General features: G+C 43.6%; 1 protein-coding gene across 1 annotated transcript in view; it reads left to right on the top strand.

Annotated features, from left to right (window-relative positions):
• The window catches only part of Dlg5 (MAGUK family member discs large 5), an 81,014-nt gene that overhangs the window by 24,218 nt on the left and 32,548 nt on the right, over window positions 1–24,248 (top strand). Inside the window, exons 10-18 of the mRNA XM_077648211.1 lie at window positions 1,137–1,272; window positions 3,734–3,858; window positions 5,619–5,721; window positions 5,845–6,021; window positions 11,458–11,632; window positions 13,820–15,161; window positions 17,048–17,213; window positions 17,293–17,395; window positions 23,679–23,859. Of these exons, the coding sequence (XP_077504337.1) occupies window positions 1,137–1,272; window positions 3,734–3,858; window positions 5,619–5,721; window positions 5,845–6,021; window positions 11,458–11,632; window positions 13,820–15,161; window positions 17,048–17,213; window positions 17,293–17,395; window positions 23,679–23,859 (2,508 nt within the window). The remainder of the gene's footprint in view (window positions 1–1,136; window positions 1,273–3,733; window positions 3,859–5,618; window positions 5,722–5,844; window positions 6,022–11,457; window positions 11,633–13,819; window positions 15,162–17,047; window positions 17,214–17,292; window positions 17,396–23,678; window positions 23,860–24,248) is intronic.

The following is a 24,248-nucleotide window of genomic DNA, read 5'->3' on the forward strand; positions in this document are numbered from 1 at the left end:
GATTTCGAGATTTTTCTTGAGCCATTGTGGTGATAAACTTAAATTGATATATCGTGTGGTGTAGTGCTGCCTGTGTAATTTCTGTGCTTTTAAATCTCTGCTGTAATTCTTGACCATGGCTTGAATTTCGCACTACTGTAGAGAAAGCAGTAGAGTGCAGTATATAGTGTGTAGGGATCCTGAATAGTCTTCAAACCTTTTTTTATTGCTGCTGATGCTAATAAAATGGCTGACAATTTGCGCACAATAAAAGGCAATGTAGAATAGTATTTAATTTAACGAGAGAAATGTGACAATGAAGGCAGGGCATGCTGTTACTTGCAGTACTGGTTTGTTGAGCATCAGAAGTAGATTTTAAGAGTGTTAGCTCTTACTACTTACGCTTGTCAAGGACGCTTCTGTCTGCAGTGAAGATCAAATTGACCAAAAACAGTAACCACGTGACCACACTATATCATATAGCAACAGTGGGCGCGTAGCGCCTTAATTGATACCTTTACCTTCGATCCGTTATATATGTGCTAGTATAGTGGCCATCAAAGTGGGACCCCACCACCCCCCGGGACCACGATCTGCATAAAATTTGGGGGCCACCTGTTTGACACAGAATTTTTGAAGTGGTGTCAAATGACTTGGCATGTTCCTGAAGGTAAAATTACTAATTGAGATGAAGCCCAAAATATGTGTGGGATTCGCATCGATCTTTCCGCCCCCAAACCGTGCATTCCGAGGCCCTTGAGATGGCCATTACGGCCAAACCGTTTGCCGCAGTGGGTTCTGGATGGTGTCAAACAATTCATCGTGTTGTGATGCACACGTCTATAAAATTTATTAGCAGATATAACGAGGAAACGTACCAGATATAGCAAAGGTGGCTGTAAATCGCAATAGTAGTGCAAAACCCATGAGGTTGACAGTGCTGGTTGTGTCTTAGAAGGGATGTTTCCAGAAAGGGAACATCCGCAGATGTTCGGATTTGGTCTTCTTCAGGTTTGCTGAGCACACCGATGTAAACACTTGAAGCTCCCATTGCTAACGCTCTGAAGTCGAACACTGAGACAGTGTTGTCAGAGAATTTTTTTTATTTGTACTCGAAGATGTTTTTATCTCTGCTTGTTCCGCTTTCTGTTTACCAGGGAAAAAATTGAAGCACAGCTGGAGAAGGAATCGAGAATGAAGCAGCTCAATTCAGTGGGCAATAATCATAGCAGGGACTCCGCTATCGACACAGATCTTCAAGAGTGGGAGACGGAAGTCAAGGAAGTCCACTTTGTGAGTTTTGTTCCTTTTTTGGAATATGCCACCATTTATGCTTTTCATATCAGAGACTTTGTTGCACAGGAAAGACAGTAGCCTGGAGTCAAGCTGTCTTAAATCCCAAACTCCTCTTACATGGGCATTTTCAGTGGCAGTTCAGTTGACCAGCAGTTGAACTGAATGGCAATTCAGTGGTGTTACATGGCAGTGCCAACTGCTTTTCAGCTCTCAGTGATATTACAGTTCAGCTGAGATCAGGAGTCCTAGTTGAACGGGTCAACCAACAAAATGGCGTTCGGCAGACCCTTCACATCAGCTGTGTTGGCGATATTTCCCACTGCCATATGTCTTCAAAGCACACGATTGTCGTCCTGGCTAGTATAGGCCCAATTCTACAACTTGCACAAATTCAGTCCGTGTAATTATGCAGACACGTGATATCAGAAAACTATTGCTCTCTGTGGCTAAATAATGAAGCCACACTACTTGCTTCCACTGGATTTTCTTGGCTGGACTGGATCTGTATTGTACTCAGCTCTAGAATGCACAATGCATAGAAGTTACACAAAAATTGCAGTTCAGTAAAGTGAAGGCTATAACTAATGTTCCATGTTAGAAGTTAAAAATATGAAGAGGGGATGAGTGTCTCAAAAACTTGTGTTTTTTATTTGTTAACATGTCTTGCTGAAACTTAGTATGCTGGTATATCATAGAGTGCTGATTTGAAATATGCATTTACATTTAAATGTCTTACCTGGAAGGATATTTATGGCAAAGTAACATTCTAATTAGGTCATTTCTTACAGGCCTTTATCGTAATTTCTCAAATAAAGACAGCCTTTTTTATAATATGTAGACATTTCCAAAAGTTCATTGCATATCCTAAAGCTTTATTTCTTTCTCTTAAACATAATAGGTTAACAACTAGGTAAAGTATAGGCTATTTACTACCACATTTTTTTTTTCAGACTTTGTTAGTTATTTATGATCAAAAGAATAAATTTATAGGCTTTTTCTTAGCTTTATGATGTGTGGTGGGCTTTGGCAAATACCTGCAAACTCTTAAAAAGGCATTTTTTAACTGAGAAATTACCGTAAAAGTCCGTAAGATATGACCTGATTAGGACATGTTATTTTGCCGTATACAGTTAAACCTCAATGTAATGAACCTCCATATAGCGAATTCCTTGATGTAACGATGTTTTTTAATTCCTCAATGCCACCCCCATTGAAGCACGTGTGTTTGAGACCTCCATGTAATGAACGCACAGCGGCAGTTGACCTTGATATAACAAACTCGCTAAGCTGACCATCTGTTAGCTTGTGCTGAATTACGAAATTCGGGAGGAAAGTTCCACGACGATAAAGCATGAATTGAAATGTGAGGAATGCCAAAGATCGCAACGAGCGACCACAGATGACTCAACGCGTCGTGCTCCAGCGCCGCCGGCGCATCTCCGTTGCTTTCACTTTTGGAATGCCATACCATGTGGCACTACAACAGTTCATGCCCAACAGCAGCGAAAATTGATAGGGCATAACAAAAACGAAACGGCACAAGCAGTGCGCGCCCATTGCCGCCGCGTGGTACATTGCTCGGTTGATTCCGGCACCGATAGCTCTCGCGCGTCGGGAGCAGGGACGGGAGAGAGCGCCAGCGATGCAAGGCGAAAAGTTTGTTTCCTGGGGCAACAGCGGCGGGCAGACCGAGAGAGGGAACATGCGGGGAGAAGCATGTGCCTCCGTGGCCGGTCCACGGTGGCGGCGTGACTGTGCGCTCTCTTCTAGCTCGATTGGTGCCCCCACTCTCCCAACCCTACGCTTAGCGGCGTTGCGCGAGCCGCTGTAGCCTCGGCAGAGGTGGTGGCAGCTGCTGCAGCAGTTGTGCTGTCAGCACAATCGTGGAACATTTCTCCGTGTTTGTGGCTTAGAGTAATGGGGTTTTATGTAAACATTTTGAAGGTGATTTCAGCTACATTTATTTCTTATTTTGGTTTCCATTCTGCATTGACTTTTCGGGTCTTCTTGCAAAAACTACATGTAACGAAAACCTGGATGTAACGAAAAATCCCGGACTTTTTCAACTTTGTTATATCCAGGTTTAACTGTATTTTCTTCCAAGTGAGCTATTTGAAATCTAAATGCATATTTGAAATCACCACTCTGTCATATGCCAGCATGCTAGTTTTCTAGACATGTTGACCTGTTGACAAGGTCCTTGTCCTGTAGTAAAATACAGTAAAAGCTCGTTAGTCCGAACTTTTAGGGACCAGAAAAATGTTTGAATTATCTGAAAATTTGAATTATCAAATGACCCCCAAAAAACTGTCCGGAACTGTTGTTTCCATTGCGGCAAAATTTATTCGGTGAAAAATGGGCAATGGTTCTCTGATTTTGACATGAGAGCAGCGCGGCAATGGCTGTTTTTTCACATTTCCATCCGGCTTCCTTCCCCTTCCCTCATCTCCCCTTTCAGAGGTATGAAGGTGACTTTGGCTTTGACATTAGCGGAGGCAAAGAAGACATGCAGGCTGAGCCTTCTGTTGCGTACTTCTATGTCAGCTCCATTCTCAAAGGGGGAACTGCAGAGGGAAAGCTGTTGTGAGTTGCTTTTATTGTTTTCTAGTGGTAGTAGTTGCTTAGCTTTTACACAGACATGTACATCTGGATGCAAGAGTTGGTGTGGATGCTGAGGGCGTTGCATATTTTTTGATAATAGATAGTGTAAACACTGCAGAAAAGTGTTTGTTTGTGCACTTGTGCATGTTCATTTTAGGGCAATTTAACGGCATGTTAGGGGTGTCAGGCAGTTTATTATGCTGTGCAGTTTTGTACTCAATAATCTTGGTAATCCACAAAAGGTGTTTGAAAAGCTAGAAAAATACAGTGTTAGCCTTAACTCACAGGGCTTCTTTCTTTGCTTCATCATCAGAGCCTTTGCAAAATTGGCAGCGTGATGCCTATGTCAAGTAAAGTTCATGAAAAACTACGCAGTCTTCAATTTTTGTTGCCTGTTTTAAATGTTAAGCTTGTCCTGGTTTATTGTCTATAGATAGCCTCGCAATGCACTGATCTTCACAAGGGCTGTATATACTAACAGAACAGAGGGAGGGTAGTGGAAGAATATTCACAATTTGATGTGAAGAACATTAGTGTGGGGTGAAAAGAATATAGATCGCTTAAAGGGACACTGTATAGATTGCTTAAATGGACACTGAAGAGAGATAGTTGGCCTGTATCAATAGGATACTGTGTTCCGGTCACAAACAGTCCACTGTCTCCAAAAATGGCGCTTATATAAGCTAGAAGAGACCAGAAATGAAAATACAGGTCTCGCCATCACCGGCCAATCTTACATGTAAAATGCATGCGTTGACAGTGATTTCTGGGCGCGGATTCCAGAGGCTACATTACTCCACCATTTAGTACTTCAAAATGATGGCAACCGCTTCTTTTCGGTAAAGATGTTGAGAGTTTAATCTACTGGCGGGAAGAATTTTAAATCCAATTTTCTCGCCGATGAATGCATCTTTTGCTACCTTACTAGTGTTAGCATAGCCAGAAAGAACCAGAAAATCAGTTTTTACTGAGAGCAATAATTGGATGCAGTTGTCCTCAGTGTCCCTTTGATGAAAATAGCTCTAAGGTAATGACCCTTTGACACTCTGTGCACACAATAGTACACAAAGTGAACTCTCAGCGTTATCTGAGAGTGGGCTGCACCTAGCGGTGATTTCTTTGTTTCGGGTGAATTTCGCATCCTTCTCAAAAATAAGCTTTTTTTTATATGTCGTTTAATGAACGCAGTAAATAATATTTCTCGACATAGTGAGTGGGGCAGCATGTTGTCCACCATTTTTGTGCAGACATGTATTTGGCTGTCAGTAACAACATCAATTTTTTTTTTTTTTCGCAATTTGCGCATCTTGGAATGGAAATTATTTTCACGATCCTTCGGGTGTTTACTGAAGTCAAGGCATTCTGATGTTGCTACTTGTGTCAATTATTACTCTGTGTGAAGTATTGCACACCTCTGCAAAAAATCGACTGCTAGTATTCTGCGCTGGAAAACTAGCAAGTCATCTTTCCTAATGCCTGATTATTCTATTTAGGCAGAGAAGTATCTCATTTCGAAGGAAACAAAAAATAGTGTGTCGAAGGGTTAATGCTTGTTTTGCTGTCGCCACTTTGTTTGGTTTGTAAAAGCACAGAATGGGAATCTCTATTCATGCCAATTGCATGTGTTGCATACATTGCCAAGTGGCATTTATTATTTTCACATTTTGATAGTTTTCATGAATAAGCATGGTACTTAGTCGAATATGCAGTTCATATGCAGTTTGCTTTTGTTTTCTCTGTAGGGTAAACGATATCATTCTGAAGGTTAATGGTCTTGATGTGGCTGGAATGGACAAGAGAACATTGTGTGATACAGTCCAAAATTCTAAGGGATCTCTGACGCTGGTAAGTGTGTTTTTATGGGTGTGCTGTTCCTAGATGGTGGCAGCTAGTCATTAGTATGTTTCTTCTTCGTGCTTGAATGCTTTTTTACTGTCTGGTGTTGTATGGTTTTATGATCCGTTGCAGGTTGTGAAAAGGAGAAGAGCCATGAGCAGTCGTGGAGTTATTATGTTGAGCCTGAATTTGAGCAGCTCTCATGAACATGGGATCACACTGGAAAATGGGCTGTACATCACTCGTATAGGTCCAGGATCAGTGGCTGCTCGAGAAGGAACTCTAGCTGTTGGTGATAGAATTCTTTCTGTAAGTTTGTTATGCTGACTGTCTTTTTGTATATACTTACTAAAAGTGTGGTAAGATGGAAGAACTGTCATGTTGGAAGGCATGCCAAATTGAGGTTTCCTCTGCCTGATTTTAATGAAATGAGCTCTTACAGCTCTAAGGCACATTTAAAGTCAGGAGGTGAACTGCAAATCATGATCAATGAGTTAGACAGGCAGAGCAGATCGATGGGTCTAAAAATTAACATGCAGAAAACCAAGGTAATGTTCAACAGCCTAGCAAGGGAACAACAGTTCACAATCGGCAGCGAGAGCCTAGAAATTGTGACGGAATACGTCTACTTAGGGCAGGTAGTGACAGCTGATCCGGATCATGAGAGGGAGATAACTAGAAGGATAAGAATGGGGTGGAGCGCATATGGCAAATTCTCGCAGATCATGAGTGGCAGTTTACCAATTTCCCTCAAGAGGAAAGTGTACAACAGCATAATCTTACCAGTACTCACCTACGGGGCAGAAACGTGGAGGCTAACGAAAAGAGTTCAGCTTAAGTTAAGGACCACGCAGCGAGCCATGGAAAGAAAAATGATAGGTGTAACGTTAAGAGATCGGAAGCGGGCAGAGTGGGTGAGGGAACAAACACGGGTTAATGACATCCTAGTCGAAATCAAGAGAAAGAAATGGGCTTGGGCAGGGCATGTAATGCGAAGGCAAGATAACCGCTGGTCCTTAAGGGTAACGGAGTGGATTCCAAGAGAAAGTAAGCGTAGCGGGGGGCGGCAGAAGGTTAGGTGGGCGGATGAGATTAAGAAGTTTGCAGGCAAAGGGTGGATGCAGCTGGCAAAGGATAGGGTTAATTGGAGAGACATGGGAGAGGCCTTTGCCCTGCAGTGGGTGTAGTAAGGCTGATGATGATGATGATGATGATGCCTGATTTTAATGAAATGAGCTCTTACAGCTCTAAGGCACATTTAAAGTCCCCCAAAGATGTTGCCAAGAAATTCAAAATACAGTAGAATCTCGATGATACGATCCAGGTTGATACGAATTTCGGGATAATACGAATTCATCAGATGACTTGGCCAGAGTGCAATGTGTGCAGTGGGCAGAAATTCGGATGTTACGATCAACCCTGCACCTCTCTGCGGATGATGCCAACATGCGAGCCGCGCCTGCACCCTCGAGCACAAGGTACTTGCTGCCCATACATTGCTGGTGCCGGGATCACCAGTCACTTGGTGCATGCCGCAAGCAGTGAGCGGCGGCGCACGACTGGCACAGTGCCAACATTTTGAGTCAGCGATGGCTGCGGCCGTAAGTAAGCCTCGCCAGCCGAAAACAGATCTGTGTAAATTCTGCTTAGGAATTTTGTTTGTTTTGGATGATAATAATTTTGGTTGATATGAATATTTTTCATGACCCCGTGAGGTTCGTATGATTGAAAGTATACTATAATTTGTGCTGGCTATGTTGAATCAGCTGTCGGAAGAACTGGGTTGTGATATTGCATTTGCATTCGTGTTTTTCTTCGTTGCCATGTGTTAGAGCTGATGCTACTGTTAATACCATTTATCAAATTGTTGATTGATGCTTCATTTATTAGTTGTGCAGTGAGAGTTACTTTTCTGTTTGGTTTCTTTCTTCTAGAAGAATTTTCTGTAGAGAAGGAGGAATAAGTACTATGTGAACCACTTATAATGCCTCCAGTGCAGTACTAAATTTGATGCAGCCTTTTTCCGACTGCTTCATGTTATTCATGTATTGGCATACTACTTGATCTGCAGCCATACCAGCAAGAATACAGTCCAGCCTGGCTATATTGACCCCATTTATATCAAATTATCAGATAATCCTCTTGAAAATCATGTGTAAAAGCAATGGAAAGTCACGAAGTATATCGGGCTGCAATTTCTCCAGTCGTTCGCTATATCGAACGACACACCGCATCCTTGGAAGTGGTGCTTCTCCTAACGCACTCTTCGATCACTTTTTACGCGGAGACGGGTCTGTTGCACGGCCTTGGGCACCTGCTGACAGTGCTAGCGTTGTGAAACCGCGTGACGAGGTGAACATGGGGTAGGTTTGAGGGTGGCCTTTAGTCTCTTTACTCAGCTTCCACTCCACATTGCTGTCATGCAGTGATGCCAGCCTTACTAACGAAAGCATACTCATGGCCCTTGCGTGGCGTGCTTCGCTGCCGGAGGCGTTGTGGAAACAAACTAGCTTAATTTTAACAAGTGGTTGTTTTATTTGTAGTGCACTGGTAATAGGATTAGACATCTTACAATAAGTAGTGGCTAGTTCCAAAGCACGATCTGCTGCGGCTTCGCATCGAAGCTGCAGCGGATGGTACTTTTGATGCGAAGTTGTTTAGGCCTAGCAATGCCTTTTTCATATATCGAGTTATCAATGTATCGAACTACATTTAAGCCCACTTATAATGGCTGCGGTTATAATGAACACTTGCTCATACGAACAGTGGTGGAGGTACCATCAAAACTGTATTAAAGCTATGGCACTGTGTCTCAGATAAAACGAACTACCATGACCACACCACTCGGTTATAACGAACAAAGAGGAGCTGTAGACTAGACCTGTTGTCAAAAAACGCACACTTTCTCGCAATGTGAATAGTGTCGCGATCCCCCCACCAAAGAAAGTGAACGTGCTGAGCTCCCAAGAAACAAAAAGGTGGCATGGCAAGTGCAGTTAATCAACGATCAAGTCCAACCCAAGAAGCTACTAGGTCATTTGGTGTATGTGCGTGTGCTGGCTGGGCAAAGTGTCTAAAGTGGAAGCAGAAGCGTGGTAAGCTCGATACGGGGACAGCGTTGAAAGCAGAGCTAACGGCTAGTGGTCAGCTAATAAAAGCCATTTGTGAAGTTTGAATACCTGTCACGAGGTACAACTTGCTGACTCAACCAGTCATGTGGTGTGCGTCGCATGCCTAGTTCGGATCTCCACCTCTGCACTGCTTCTATGTGCAGGCAGCATGCAGACAGCTGACAGTCTGCGTTACCCTTGTGTAGAGCAGTCGAGTAATGCGCAACAATCAATAAAAACTGAAATCAGACCGTAGCAAATGGTTGTCAGGTAAAGTGCTAGTTCCCATCAGGTCTCTAGGTTCATGTGGCTTCAATTCTGTGCAAAGGGTGCTTCGAGAGTCTAGCAGCTACTGCGAGATGTTGCTTTATTTGGAGTCCGATGCGCTACTAGAGCGCTTTACTCAAGGGTTGCTCCTCCTGTACATTTTGCGCATGCATGTGCTGTGGTAACTTCGCCGCTGCATCCTTGTCAAGGATTGAAAACTGAGATGTCGACCTACCGCCAGTTGCTGCGAATGCCTCAATCTTTTTTGGTTCGGCTGCAGAAAGTGCCTAGGTCAGAGGCACATGACCGCACTGAAGAGCTCAGAAAGTGACCTGATAGGCTCTGCTTTGAAGAAACAAGATATCCAAAATGGACTTTGTAAGGAATAAACGGCACTTTTTTCTGACTGTTTTTTGGCTGTAATAGTTCAAGTCCACTTATTTTGAGCTTTGGATGCATTGAACACAATCCGCGTGATAGTCAGTTTTGTTATAAGCGGGCTCAACTGTATTTCGCAATCCCCTTCGAGAAATAGCATCTCTATGATATAAATCTCACGGGGTTGCAAAAAATATTTGTATCATCCGAAATTTCGTGCCATTCAAAACATACTAAATCTGTTTGCATAAGCATGGGAAATGCATTCATGCAGATCTGTTTACGAGTACTCGCAGTGCGTACAGCGTGATTGGTGATGGTGACGCCAGCGATGTACAGGCTGCGCTGCACTGCTCACTGATGCTGGTACATGCAGCCCGACTGGCAATTGCACCATTGTCAATGTATGGGCAATGCTTAGTGCTTGAGAGTGTGGTTGTGGCTCATGCATTCTGGTCGTCCATTGTAGCATGGAAGAGTATTCGGAACATCCAAAATTCTGCGCAGTGCTTGAAACCGGGTGACATTTTATTATTTTTTTCCCCCTAGTAGTGTGAAAGGGATCTCGGACCACTGTAGCTGTGATAATAGCAGCTGATAGGAAAGGTGTTGCCGCTGGATGCCATCAGACCTGTTCAAGTAGTACAGTAGAACCCCGCTATAGTGATCTCGGTTATAGTAAAAAACTTGGATATAGTAAAGTGAAGGTGCGGTCCCATTTCTAATTCCATATACGACTGTACTTTTTTTTTTTTTTCGGTTATAGTAAAGAACTTTTTCGAAGAAATGGCTGTAGTAAAGAGCGTCTGGCCGTGGTGATGTACTTCCTGCGGAACGATGACATCGCGGCAAGCGCGAAGTCTAGGATAGCGAGGAATATAGATGCCGAATACAATAAAACAGCACTTTTGGAGGTGGCTTCACCACCAAGCTTCTTGAAGACCTTTAGGCTGTGAGGCAAAGCGCACGGCGCGCATGGAAAAAGTAAAACTGGCTATGAGCGTACAATGAAGGCTGCGCAGGTCACTGAGAAAGGAAAGGCAGTAAAAATGCAGTGAGCACTAGAAACTGGAAGAAAACGGCGTGCATTCGTTGCACGGCAGCACGAAGCACGTGGAAGTGGCGGCACTGCATAGGTGATTTTGCCGCACTTACAGTTTCACATGCATTTTTTAACTACTGCCTCTTAAATGACACTGAGGCCACGGAAGATGGCGCTGTGGTCATGCAAAGCTTTGGTTTTCACATGGAATCAATCTGGCGTTGTATGCGTAGCCACGTTGCATTCGTGCAATATATTTCTGCAAGATTTTAGCCAAATCGAAAACACGATAACATGTAATCACTGGAAATAAATTATTATCACATAAAGGGACAATAAGAGCAGGATGAAAGGCATTTTTGAGTGTTTCTTTTATTAACCACCACTTCATGCTTAGTAAGCAGCCAGAGAGCATAGTCAGAGCCATGCCATCACCAACAATTGATGTAATAAAAACTCTGTCATAGTACAGATTTTTGCTGGTCCGAGCTTCTTTACTGTAGAGGGGTTCTACTGTAACACAAAGCCATAGTTTGAGTGGTTAGTTTGTCTTAGTCTCATTTTATTGGTGTCTGTCAAACAGAACTCCGAGCTTCTTTACTATAGAGGGGTTCTATTGTAACACAAAGCAATGATTTGAGTAGTTAGTTTGTCTTAGTCTCATTTCATTGGGGACTTTCGAACAGAACTGACTGCTGCATTTCTGAGAAAAAGTGGAGTGAATGTTTAGTTCTTTTCAGTGTTAATTTTGGCTCAGTGTTCAGCAAAATAAATATTTGCGTTATTGATTCACATGACATGTTTGTGGATTTCAATAATTTGTTTTGGTGATAGTGCAGGACTGCATACAGTGTCAATATGCAACATACATTGTAAGTGCTGTATGATGCACGAAGTGTGATATCATTGGGTTTTGTGGTTAATATTAGACATTTTGAACTCTGGCAGATAAATGGCAAGCCAGTAGAAGACCTCAGGAAAGCCATGGAGTGCTTAGACAATGCAGATTCCCCCATCCAGCTCCAGGTTGTGAAAAATGCTGTGTTCAGCAGCTCTCCATCAAGCTCCACTGCCAGTGGCCACAACTTCTCAGAGAAGCTTGAACGGTCACCTCTTGTGCATGGTATGAGATTGCTTGTTACGTGTGTTGCATTTTAATTGCGTTGTAGCAGTTACGCTATGAAGGCAAGGCTTCAACTGGGTTGGGGATTAATCAAGAGCTTTGGGGTTGAGGTTTAGCCGTGACTTAGACCTTATGCTTTATTTCATAACTTGGCCAACATTACAAACAGGGTAAGCATTTCTTTCAAAACCTTATCGAAAAGGCTTTCTGTGTGGTGCTAATTTTTGCTTGTTTGGTTTGCAGCAAAGCATTGGTCGTAGTAGGGCTGTGTGAATCAACAATATTGATGTATTCAGCACTGTTGCAATTTGTTCAGCAGTTACGTTAGCACTCGTGCTTGGGTATTCCATGTGTGCACATATTTTGGCATCACTTATTCGTACCAGTTGCAGCAGCATTATCATAATTTTTTTTGCAGTACAGTTGAATTTGCTACAATAAAACTGGAGGGGACACTTAAGCTCCACCTTTATAAGGTATGACGCGGTAGCATTAATGTTTACCCGCTGCGGTGGCTCAGTGGTTAGAGCGCTCGGCTACTGATCCGGAGTACCCGGGTCTGAACCTGACCGCGGCGGGCGCCTTTTTATGGAGGCGAAATGCAAAGGCACCCGTGTGCTGTGTGATGTCAGTGGACGTTAAAGATCCTCAGGTGGTCGACATTATTCCGGAGCCCTCCACTACAGCACCTCTTTCTTCTCTCAGTCCCTCCTTTATCCCTTCCCTTACGGCGCAGTTCAGGTGCCCCCAGGTGTGAGACAGATACTGCACCATTTCCTTTCCCCAACAACTAATTTTAAATTTTTTTTAAATATTCATATATGCAAAATTTGTCTTTCTCTATTTTACATTCCTAGATCCCCAGGAGTTCTTTTACTATTTTGGCGCTGTGGTGCTACGGTTAAGCAGTGCCCTTCTGCCCTGTGATAGCAGGTGCTGTCACCAGCGGAGCTTTTGAGACCCAGTCTTACCAAGCAACCTCTCACGACCAATCATTAATTTAATTGCCACCTGGCACAGTGGGCAGGTTGTGATGATGTCACAGGTGGCCCACCTTCCACCTAGGTTGCTTCTCAGGGGATTTTTCGTGGATTTTTCACTCATGGCCAATGACGACGATGCTGGCTTTTCTGCGGCACGGAAGCTTTAATGCTATCGTATTAAAACAAATTTTACACCAGTTACTAATTTTTTTATAACTCGTGTCCAAAGACCCTTACCGTTTTTTTGCTTATGGGAGGTAAAAGCTCGTTTTAGCATTAAAGTGTCGTATACCAGATCACTTTATCTCGGGAGAATTTAGTGATCGAGTGGTGCGCAACATTGCCAATCATGCCAAAGGTGCTTTCAGAAAATTGATTATTCAGATTGTGGGGCCTGCACTGCTGCTCAAACTGCATGCTGTGTAAACATTCCTCGACTGCAAACATACCTGTTGTTCTTGGCGCATGATGGCCTCAGTTGTCTATGTGCTATAAAACCCAACACAACATAACACGCAAACATACCTGCTGTGTACGTGAACGGCTGAGTGAGGATGGCTACTTGCTCTGTGTTCGATTTCTTGATGCAGTTGCTGTCTTTCTTTCGACAAAAAAAAAAAAAACACGTGGCAAGGGTTGAAGTCTTGTTAGTGGTAGTGCTGTTTTGTGCTGCCAAATGGGCTTTAGCTGGAAGAAAGAACAAAAATAGAAGTTCAGCTTTTTTTATAAAATTTAAAAAAATGACACTTTGCTGTATTATACTTCTAGCCTGTTACTAACTGAATAAACAACCATGTAATAGCAGTACACTTGCATGGAAATTGAAAGCACAAAACAGGTGGTCTTCTTTTACCAAAGTTTTATTTTGAGAACTGCAGTTTTTATTCAATCTAACTACTTTTTGGATGTTTACCTGGCATTTTTTGCATGCCACCACATTTGGCATCCATGACTGAGTCACTTGTTCAGGAAGGCTAATTTGATGAGGATGGGGACATATGCTGCTCCTCAGGAAATTTTGAAAAATTGGTACTGACACTGAGTGAGTGATCCTGGAAAGGTGGCACTAATTGTGAGACATCAAAATTTGTCACTGTAGCTGGGTTTTCTGGAAGAAAATTTATAGTTTTTAATTTTTGCATGTATCGTATCTTTGATATTTAGGGCTTTCAAAATAATGTATTGCTGCCTGTTATTCTTCCAGGTTCTCCCCCATCCCACCTGCGTGAGGAAAAATCTTTTGTTTCATGTTCAGTCCAGACGGATGCACTGCTTGAACTTGGAAACCACGCTAAAACTATGACTTTGAACAGCCGAAGCAGCAAATCAGGTGGAACATCTGAGAGAGCCACAGTCAGTGTTCAGCCAACACTTCTAGATAAAGCATACAACAAGATCTTCGGCGATAAAAGGGTCTCAAAGGAAAAGAAGGCCTTACTGCCAGATGAAAAGGGCCCCATCGAAGAGTTAGACTCAATGTTGGAATGCTACAGCAAAACTGGAGGCAAGCGCGCTTCTGGCAGGCAGCAGCAGGAGCACAATGGGGGCACGTGGCCCAAGTATCGGGGACCACCGCTCCAGCTGGGCGAGGCCGGAGTGGCCAACACACTCCAGCCTCACAAGCGACGGGAGCGCAAGTCCCTGGCCTCCTTCACGAAGCAGCTCCAAGTGCCCTCTTATGCAGACTTTCCTGCTGAACTGAGCTCGCCTTCTAGCGGTAACTGCACCTCCAGCTCAGGCTCCTATGCATCCCCGGGTAGTCCTCCAAAGGCTCCCTCGGGTGTTCAGCAGAGTTCGGAGCGGGTGCCGCTGCATTATGCAGCTGGCCTGCCCGAAGACCGCCTGGACTACTCTGTGGTGTCTGCGCACAAGGACGTTCTTGAAATGTACCAACATCGAGGAGGTTTGAAGAGCCGGCCTCACTCGGCCCACTACCCTCGCGAGGCCTATGCCAAGCCTGTCGCGCCCTATGCCGATGTGCTCCTCTCTGGCCATGTGCATCAAAGCCTGCGTGCCAATGTGCCTCTGTACCCACAGCCGCGGGGCCACCAGCACACTTACTACCCTACATACATTTCACGTAGCGGGGACTCTCTTCTGGCAGCAGATGGGGCTGAGAGCCTGCGCTACGGGCCCCTCAGTGGTGCAAAGGGGGATGGCCGCTACACACCCTCTCCATGTCCATCCCAGTACAGCTTTTCTGGGACGTCGCCGACTCACAGCCTGGACTTCCCACAGCAGTTCCAGCCCGTGGCGCCAGCTCCCAAGCGCCTGGTGCCCACACATGTACATGGGCCCTTTCGTGCCGAGGAAACCTATCCACAACCCTCATACGATGGCTTGGCCACATTCCCCAAGCGGAACCAGCGCATTCGCATCCCGTCAACACCAAGTGTCACTTCCAAGTCATCAGCAGGGAAAGTGTCTACAAGCTCGATAGAGAAGGCCCCATCACTCACTGATCGCAGCAGCCCCATGCCAGCTTTCACTGTGGAACTGCTGACGCCTAATGGGTCACGGGCCATCACCGAGCTAAGAGGCCGAAGGTAAGGTTTATGACTGCTGGCAGCCTCTATCTTTGAGTAAGGCAGATTTCCAAGGAGCCGTGTGTGCATTGACAGCTCAAAAACTGTGTCATGCGCACAAGAGACAATAAAATAGGCACAAAGCATGTGTATCATGATTTCTACACCGAACTGGTTGTAGCTCAGTTCTTGAAGGCGATGCAAAGAGCCAAGAAGTGCTCAACAACCTTCCTTTTCATTTTATTAATAATGCAGTAGCATTAGAGTGGTCTGTGCAAGTGGAAGTGGCTGCCGCTGTCTGTTAGTAGCTAGTGGCAGGTGACCCACCTACCACACTGGGCAAGTGGCAACCTGCCCACTGGGCTACCAATTAACTTGTGCATTACCTATATGAACTTAGTATACAGTCTTGCCTCAATAATATGGACACTTTGATTCCCGAGAAAAAGTGTCCATAAAGCAAGTCGTCCGTAATAACGAGTCGTGCAGAAAAACAAAAAAATGTTCTTGAATAAAAATCAGTTTATGATTATGGACTTCTTGGCATACTGGCAGGCAGTAAAGTGGAAATCGGGCTCTAGTGGAAGCTCCAGGTGATTCTTCGGGTCGCTCTTATCTTCAAAATCATGCAGTGCAGGTTTTAGCTCATTTGGAGTGCCTAGTGACCCATGAGACACGTTATGGCACCTTTTGCTATGATGAAGTATCTTCTGCTGGGACTCTACTACAGCTGTTGAATTTGGTGTTCATTGTAATGCATAGAAAGAATTTTTTCTGAGCCAATCATATAGTGCTGCAAATGATAAGGCGCATTGACTGGAACCTTGCCACTGTAAAGCATGAAACCACATGCACGCACGTGCGTACACACACACACACACACACACACGCACGCATACACGCACACACAGGCCCTTACTAATGCATTTGCACTTTTGCAGTCATTCGCTGGTGTTCTGCAGAGGCACTTGGGATTTGTTCTCATCACTGTCCATATTAAAGGGACAAAAGTACATGGGCTGCAATGGGCTTCATACGTTTTCACCCTGTCCATTGTCCGGACAGCAAGTTTCCATATTAACGAAGTGTAAATACATTGAAAAAGTTTGGTCCCCAGAAAAACTGTCCATAATTCGGGTTGTCGATATTAACGGGGGCCGTAATAATGGGTACTGTCTCAGATATAACGAACTTTAGTGTGTTAACCTGAGATCTAATGAACTTTCATGTCTGGACCGCGGATGTAACAAACTTAGTGCGTTGTGTGTTGACCTCGGATATACCAAACCTAAATGTACCACCTTGGATATAATGAGTGTTGGGCCACAGATGCATTCAAACAATCCACCTTGGATCACCTAATGGTTTTTGGCCTGTACACAATGTTCTTCTGTTGGCTTCCAGACATTGCTTTGTAATGTTTGCAGCATTGTGCTAGTCACACTGTTTCAGTATGCACAAGAGCCCATGGTAAGTGTTGTGGCTGGTTGCTTTACAACGCAGTCATGCACCGAGTTATTAGGAATATGATAAGATTTGCCAGATGATGTGTGTTGATCACACATACATTAAGCACAAAATGTGGATGGCAACAATGCCACCAGTTTTCTATTACTATTTTTTTCTCTGTGAACCGAAACTCTTGGGGATTTTTTAAAATTGAAATGCAGGGCTCGAAAGTAAGCAAGCATTGCTTTTATGGCAAGTCTTAGCTGGATTGGCAACAAGGGCAATTCTCTTCGTACCTTGCATAAATTCAGCTTACTCTATCATGTTTTACGTAAAGGCTGCATGGGCCATAATTTCAAAACATATACATACACACATATACAGTGGGCATACAGTCTTCATGTGTGCACATGTGGTAGTATATTGACTGTGCCCTCATGTGATGTACATCTGTGCAGACGACCTAAACCTGGGGACATGCGGAGAATCGTGATTGAGAAGAGCCTCGAGCCCCTTGGAATCCAGATCAAGTGTGGTGCTGGTGGCACCATTTTTGTGTCTTCTGTATCGGAGAACAGCATAGCAGCTCAAGCCAGCCTGCAGGTTGGAGATCAACTGCTGGAGGTAAGCAAGCAGGAACCATTCACCCATCCAGAGCTGTAGCTTTGTTTCAAGGATTGAACTGGCTCTTTTTGGTTTTCAGGTGTGCGGAATAAATATGCGCAATGCCACCTACCAGCTGGCTGCTAATGTTCTCCGGCAGTGTCGAGATAGCATTACGATGCTAGTGCAGTTCAACCCTGACAGTAAGTGGCAAGATTTTATTGTTTACAAGTTCAGGGTTTGCGCTTGAAGTAAAGAACTACCATCACTTGTAGTGAAAAGGCTGGAGGGGGAAGCTAAGTTAGGTGCTTTAACAAAAGCCTTGACTGACATGGGCCATAGATTTAGCATTGTTTTAAAGTCATCCTGACTTTTTGTTGATGGAGGTGTCCTTTAGAACCTTGTGGCTTATATGTACAGTGTTTACTTGCGTGTTGGTCAATAAACCATATAGGTTGACCCCCTGACTTCAGGAACTGGAAAAATGAAGATAAGTTAGAATGTCATGTAGGCCGACCAATGGAAGCTCTAAGCTGTGAACGTCTGCGTCTCTGGCACCCTTGAGGTCATAAGCTACTGTGTATCCAGCATTTTGAGCACTATAGTAATATACTTCATTTAAGCAGCATATTAAGCACCCAGCAGGTTGACAGCCTTTTAGCTCAGGAGGTGTGCCATTACTCGATTTTCACCTGTCATTATTATGCTTTCCATGGCTTTTACAACAAAAGCTGATATAGCTTTGGTTTAGCCATATAGCCTTGCATTTTACCGTGGAGTCTACAGCATCAGCCTTAAGACCTTAATTACTTGTTTAATTAATTGAATCTAACTTAATTTGTTATTTTAATACAATTCACATTAACACAGGTAAGCTTCCTCCGACAGCTGATGATGTAGATTCTTGGCCCAAATGCAGGGCTAAATAGCTAAATCGATGCTATAACAGCTTTTGCTGATCGATGCACTAAGCCAGTAAGCTTAGCTCCAGGAATTTTTTGTTGTTACTAGAATATCAGTGTTGATATTTTCAGGTGTAACTTTTTAAAGTTGGTTCTCTTCTTTGTGGTTTACTGAAAAAAAAAAACATAATAAAAGGGAAGTAAAAATGTTGCTGGCTGTGACAGTTGCTTTCTAATATCTTAAGCACCAGAGCTACGGCCAGCGGAAATAAAAGGAACAGACAGAGGATGGAGACAGGAAGTACAGAGTGGAGTGATGACAAAAAAGGACAGGGAAGAGCTGTACGAGGACATTAGAACTCAGGTATATCGAACTTGAGGGGAATCACGAAATAGTTTGATATATTGATAACTCGATATACAAAAAATGTAAATGGGTAAGCATATCTGTAACCTAGAAACGAGAATGCATTGCACCCACGCTAGTGACCTGCTCTTTGCATCGACGCGCTGCACGCCAGTGTGCTGGCAGTGCACCTCTCACTAGGCGTTGCTAGGTCTAACCTGCTTTGCATGGAAGCCGCTGCGGACAGTGCTTTGCAACTGTTCACTGCCTGCCATAATATGTCTAATCCTGTTACCAGTACACTTTCAGTAGAACAGTCGTTCATTAAAATTAAAGTAGAGTTGGTTGCCACAACACCTTCGGCAGCAAATTACATGATGCGAGGGCTGCTGGTAGGCTTTAGTTAGGTTGGTATAATCATCATGAATCACCATCATCAATTAGTCATCATCATCATAATCATAATCATCATCATCAGCCTGACTGCACCCACTGCAGGGCAAACGCCTCTCCCATGTCTCTCCAATTAACCCTGCCCCTTTCCAGCTGCGCCTACCCTATGTCTGCAAACATCTTAATCTCATTCGCCCACCTAACCTTCTGCCATCCCCTGCTACGCTTGCCTTCTCTTCGAATCCGCTCCATTACCCTTAAGGACCAGCGGTTATCTTGCCTTCGTATTACATGCCCTGCCCAAGCCCATTTCTTCCTCTTGATTTTGCCTAGGATGTCATTAACCGATGGATGTCAGCAAGGCAATGCAGATCGCAGATTATTTAGGTATTCTCCATTAACTCTTATTCCCAACTGTTCCCAATTAAGGCCTCGGAATACCTCCTGTAAACAGGCAGTGAATAGCATTGGCGAGATCATGTCTCCTTGCCAATGATATGCAATCCCTGTTCAAAGTACAAAATACCAAAGGTCACCCTCAAACATACCTCATGTTCACCTCGTCACATGGTTTCACAGTGGTAGTGTTGCCAGCAGGTGCCCAGGGCTGCACAGCCGACCCGTTTCCACGCACGTAAAGTGATCGAACAGAGCCACTAGGAAAAATGCCACTTGCAGAGGCGCGATGCATAGTTCGATACATAAAAAAAAACAGTGAAATTGTTGTTCGATATGCAGTATGACTTTGCTATACTTTTGCACAGGATTTCAAGGAGAATAATCTGTGTGTTAGATATAGCCAGTAATACGAAATATCTGGGTTCGACCATATACATTGCCATGTTTGTTTTTTACAGCGTGTTACCGATTTCTGCCAGAGCACAGTTTTCTCTTTGCCGCTTTGCGGCTTCCTCTTTGCTTTGATACTATTGCAGTTTTCTTCAGGTTATACATTCAGATGTCACTTACATTTTTTATATTGGTCAGTTTTGCAAGTTCTTATAGTTCCACTTAAACCTCTGGGGTTCAAGTCGTTCGTGTTGTAGTAGTGTTTAAAAAGATTCTTTGTTTTCTTTGAAAGTTACCGACGTCCTTCCTAGCTACCTCGTCTCCTATTCCATTCTCTGTGATTATTGTGGTCAGTTTCATGTTTGTTGCATTTGCCTTTTGTTTGTCTTTTTAGTCTAAAGCATAATGTTTGTTCTTGAGCATGATCGTGTACCATAGCTTGTTTCCTCTTATTGTCCTCTACATTTCCTGCTTCTTCCTGACAACTTTTCCATACTATTTTTTATTAAAATAAAGTTTTTTGACGCCAAAAGTTCTGTGGGAAAGAATACTTTTGGGACCAAAAGCTCAGCTCTGAAAAGTGTTTGCTGCAGTGCCTGAGTGGCTGAAGAGTTACCTAAATGAGTTTTCTTCTTTAGAGATGCAATAACTGTTTTCTGTCTGGCAAGGGTACGTTGGACTGTCGAAGGATCGTATTGTATGCTTGTTATGATCTTTCATCTACAACCTTTGTCCGTAAAGTTTTGAGACTGATATATTTTCTTCTCTAGAAATGATTGCCGAAAACAAATGTTGGTGTGTATGTGTAGCGCCATCTTTTCGGGCTAACCTGGGCTATTTATGTGAATTGCTATGGCAGCCGCTAGATGTCACTACATGTAGAAAAATGCGTTGTCGCTAGTCGTCTGCGCATTCTACTGTGAGGGAATATGGAGAGATGGGCGTCCACCTCGAACAGCATGTAAACATAAAATTCTCTGTGAAGCTTGGCAAGATAGACACACAGACGTATGAGCTCCTTCGTGACGCTTACGGCAACGAGACATTATCGCGGGCACGAGTTTTCGAGTGGCACATGAGGTTCATTTCGGGGAGAGCGTCGGTGGAAGACAACAAAAGGCAGGGGCGCCCTAGAACCTCACGGAATGAAAACAATGTGGCTCGGATCAGGAAAATCATACAGCAAGACTGCACCCTTACAGTCTGCATACTATCAGATGCTCTCGACATTAGTAAGACAACATGTCACCAAATTTTGCGTGAGAACTTGGAGAAACGAAAGCTGAATACCAGACTTGTGCTGCACTCCCTCACACAGTACCAGAAGGACACGTGGGCATCAGTGAGCGCTGATTTGCTCTCCGAGGCAGAGAAGCATGCTGCATTTGTCAACAGCATCATTGCTGAAGACAAAACATAGTGTTTTCAATACGATCCTCAAAGAGGCAAAGCGCCGAATGGTGGTCCACAAGCGCTCTCCGGCATCGAGAAAGGTGCGCCGACAGAAGACCAAAACAAAGACTATGCTGATAGTTTTTTTCGATGCCAAAGGTGTCATACACCATGAGTTCGTCCCGCAACGGCAGACGGTGAATCAGGAGTTTTATATTCGCGTGCTCCAACACATGCGTGATGCACTACGACTCCATCACCCTGACTTATGGGCATTTGGACAATGGAGCCTTCTCCATGATAACGCAATGCCGCACACTGCTTTCAGCGTGACAAAATTTCTCGCCAAGCTCAGCATTACTGTACTTCCCCACTCGGAACTTTACAAACAAAGGTTGTATTCTTCTATGAGCAGCAGTATTGTACCAAATCTTTGGTTTCTTGTACCACTTTTTGGTTTCTCTTTGTCTGCCCCTTGTTGGCTAGACTTAATAATCATATTATTCACCCGTTCTTTTTTTTTCTTTTTCTAAAATGGTGTTTCCACCACTGTTCAGAAAAAAATAGCTGTAGAATTCAGGTTGTTACCTTTGATGTAGTGCCTTGCACTTCTGCTATACAGCTAGTAATGCTAAAAGTGGAAACAAATAAGTGTGTCCAAATTTCTTTTGTTTAGATGAATACAATAAATACCCATCCATAATATGGACCCACATACAATACAAGATGTTTTTTGGGGACAGCAAAAATGAAAAAAGTTTTCATCTGCATATAATGCAAGTACAGAAAGCTCACTGCATTTATTTGCACTACATTTCGTGTGAGGTGCGATTGTGCATCTTCCAATAGTGTGGGCATTGTGAGGTCAGCGTAATTATATGGCATCAGATTAGCCAACTGCTGCGGCTGCTAGGTAGTGCCAGAGCTCTTTCATTTCATTTCATTTCATTTCATTTCATTTTAAGACCTTAAAGACCCAGTGAGCGGTACTACATAAAGGGCGGGTACAAATAGCATGTGTAACAAGTATTCAACACAGCAAAAGATGACTGGTGACATTTTCGGAAAAGTTTGATGAGCATGTGATGCTGCGATGTTGTTGGGTAAGTTGTTCTAGTCTGCAGCAGCCCGGGAAAAAAAATTAAGCAGCAGAAGTAACAGTATGGGCTACGTGGTCGGGAAATTTGAAAAGGATGACAAGTGCGGTGAGATATGCAGGCTGGCGAGATAAGGTAGGGTAGGCAGCTAAGTGGACTATGGAAAAATTTATGAAATAAGCAAAGGCTGACAATGCAGCAATGAACTAAGAGAAGTAATAAGGCGGATGCTGCTTGCAATGCTGACGCACTGATATCGTAAGAATATGAAGAATGGATGAATCTGACTGCTCTGTTTTGAACCGATTCAAGTGCATTGATAAGGTAAACATGATGCGGGTTCCAAATGGGTAATACATATTCCAATTTTGATGGGACAAGGATTTTTAAGGTAATAATTTTACATGTTGAGGGGCGTGTCGGAGATGGCATCGTAAAAATCCAAGCATTTTATTAGAAGCGGAAACGATGCTGATTATGCCAGTTGCAAAACATTCCATAGGGCCCATGTATTGAAATCAAGCAGTCTGACGGCCAAATTTGGAAGCTTGCTGACCATCATGTCACTTGCAGTGCTGAGACGAACTGCTTAGCACTGAAAAGTAAAAGTTGCATGATGCAACTGATAGCTGACAGCATAGATTGTAGTTGGCATGGCCATCTGTTAACATCTATCTGCCCAGTGGTCACAGGGTGTGTTCAGGTTTTGGCACGGAATTTCCCATCTGATGTAATAAAAGAACTCAGAGATAATGCCTGCTCTCGCAAGGAAGCCTGATGACTGATTAAAAATGAAGGAAGACTGAATAATAATGAAACTAACTCTGGATATAAGCAGAAAACTGTTTCAATTCTCGTATTATACAGGGTGGAATTTTGACATTCTAAAACCTGCAAAAAAACATGGCATTTTATGTGTTTTTTTTTTTGTTGTACCAGCAAAGAAGGAAATAAATTTTGTGAAACTCGAACATAATGTAGTAGAACAGCACGCTGTTCTGGTTTGTGCAGATGCATTGGCAAAAAACTATACTGCACTAACAGGCACAGGCAACGAGAAGACAGAAGTGGACAGGACTCAGGCAGACTCAGCTGATTTTATTATGAAGAAAAAAGGATCACAAATCGGCTTACCACGCAGGGTGGATTTAGAGGCATCACAGATTTGTGGAGGGGGGGGGGGGGGGGGGGGTGGTAGGTTAAAAACCCTTTTCCCAGTTATTTCACCCCTGAAAAGCCGAGCACCAGAGGAGGTGGGAAAATGCTTGTAGTCATTAGAAAACCGATAGGTATCCAGTGGCACTGGGGATCAAACCCTGCCACGTGTGAGGAAGTTGTGAGAGTCCTGTCCACTTTCATCTTTTTGTTGCCCACGTCTGTTAGTGCAGTGCAGTTTTTTCAACAAGCTAGAACAAATGTAATAAAAGTTAAGTTCTCTTTTGATATGTACACAGTCTGATGTCTAGATGCTGCCAGTTTTATAATGAAAGGCTTCAGTCAAGTTTCTTTCTGGATAAATGCTGCCTTGATTGTTAACAGAGTAACATCTTGTCCTGTGGCTGTCTAGAATATCGGGAAGTAGCTTCTGACAACATCAGCACGAGTGAGGAGAATTCCCCCGTGGACACTCCTGCGGCTTCACCCAAGATGCGCCATTCCAAACGATCTGACCTGATTCGCATTTCAAACGATGATGTCCCCAGTTCAGCTACATCCACCCTGACCCGACAGAAGCAGTCCTGTGTCAGGTGAGTTCCCCTATGTTTCTGTTGCTTGCATCATAAGGTAAAAAGGAAATTGAATGCCTTTTTCAAACAGGCATGCAATTACTACATACTCAAACTAATACATACTCATTTCCAGAGGCTGAAGCACTTTACTTGCTACAGGGTTTTTGTTGCTGCCTGTTGAAGCAGCAATAATAACCAAAATAAAAACAGCCTCAGTGACCTTACAATTATAAATTTACGAATTACATTAGAGATGATTGTGCCTGTGCAAATGTTTACTGTTCTGTCAGAATATTTGCTTGATTGGTGGGGACATCAGTTGCTGCATTACTATGTATATTTTTCTGACAGCATTGGATGCTGTGAGAACCTGCAGCTTTAGTGACAGTTTGCATATGATAAAATAC

The sequence above is a fragment of the Amblyomma americanum genome, chromosome 1 (assembly GCF_052857255.1).
Source record: "Amblyomma americanum isolate KBUSLIRL-KWMA chromosome 1, ASM5285725v1, whole genome shotgun sequence".
Classification (NCBI taxonomy): domain Eukaryota; kingdom Metazoa; phylum Arthropoda; class Arachnida; order Ixodida; family Ixodidae; genus Amblyomma; species Amblyomma americanum.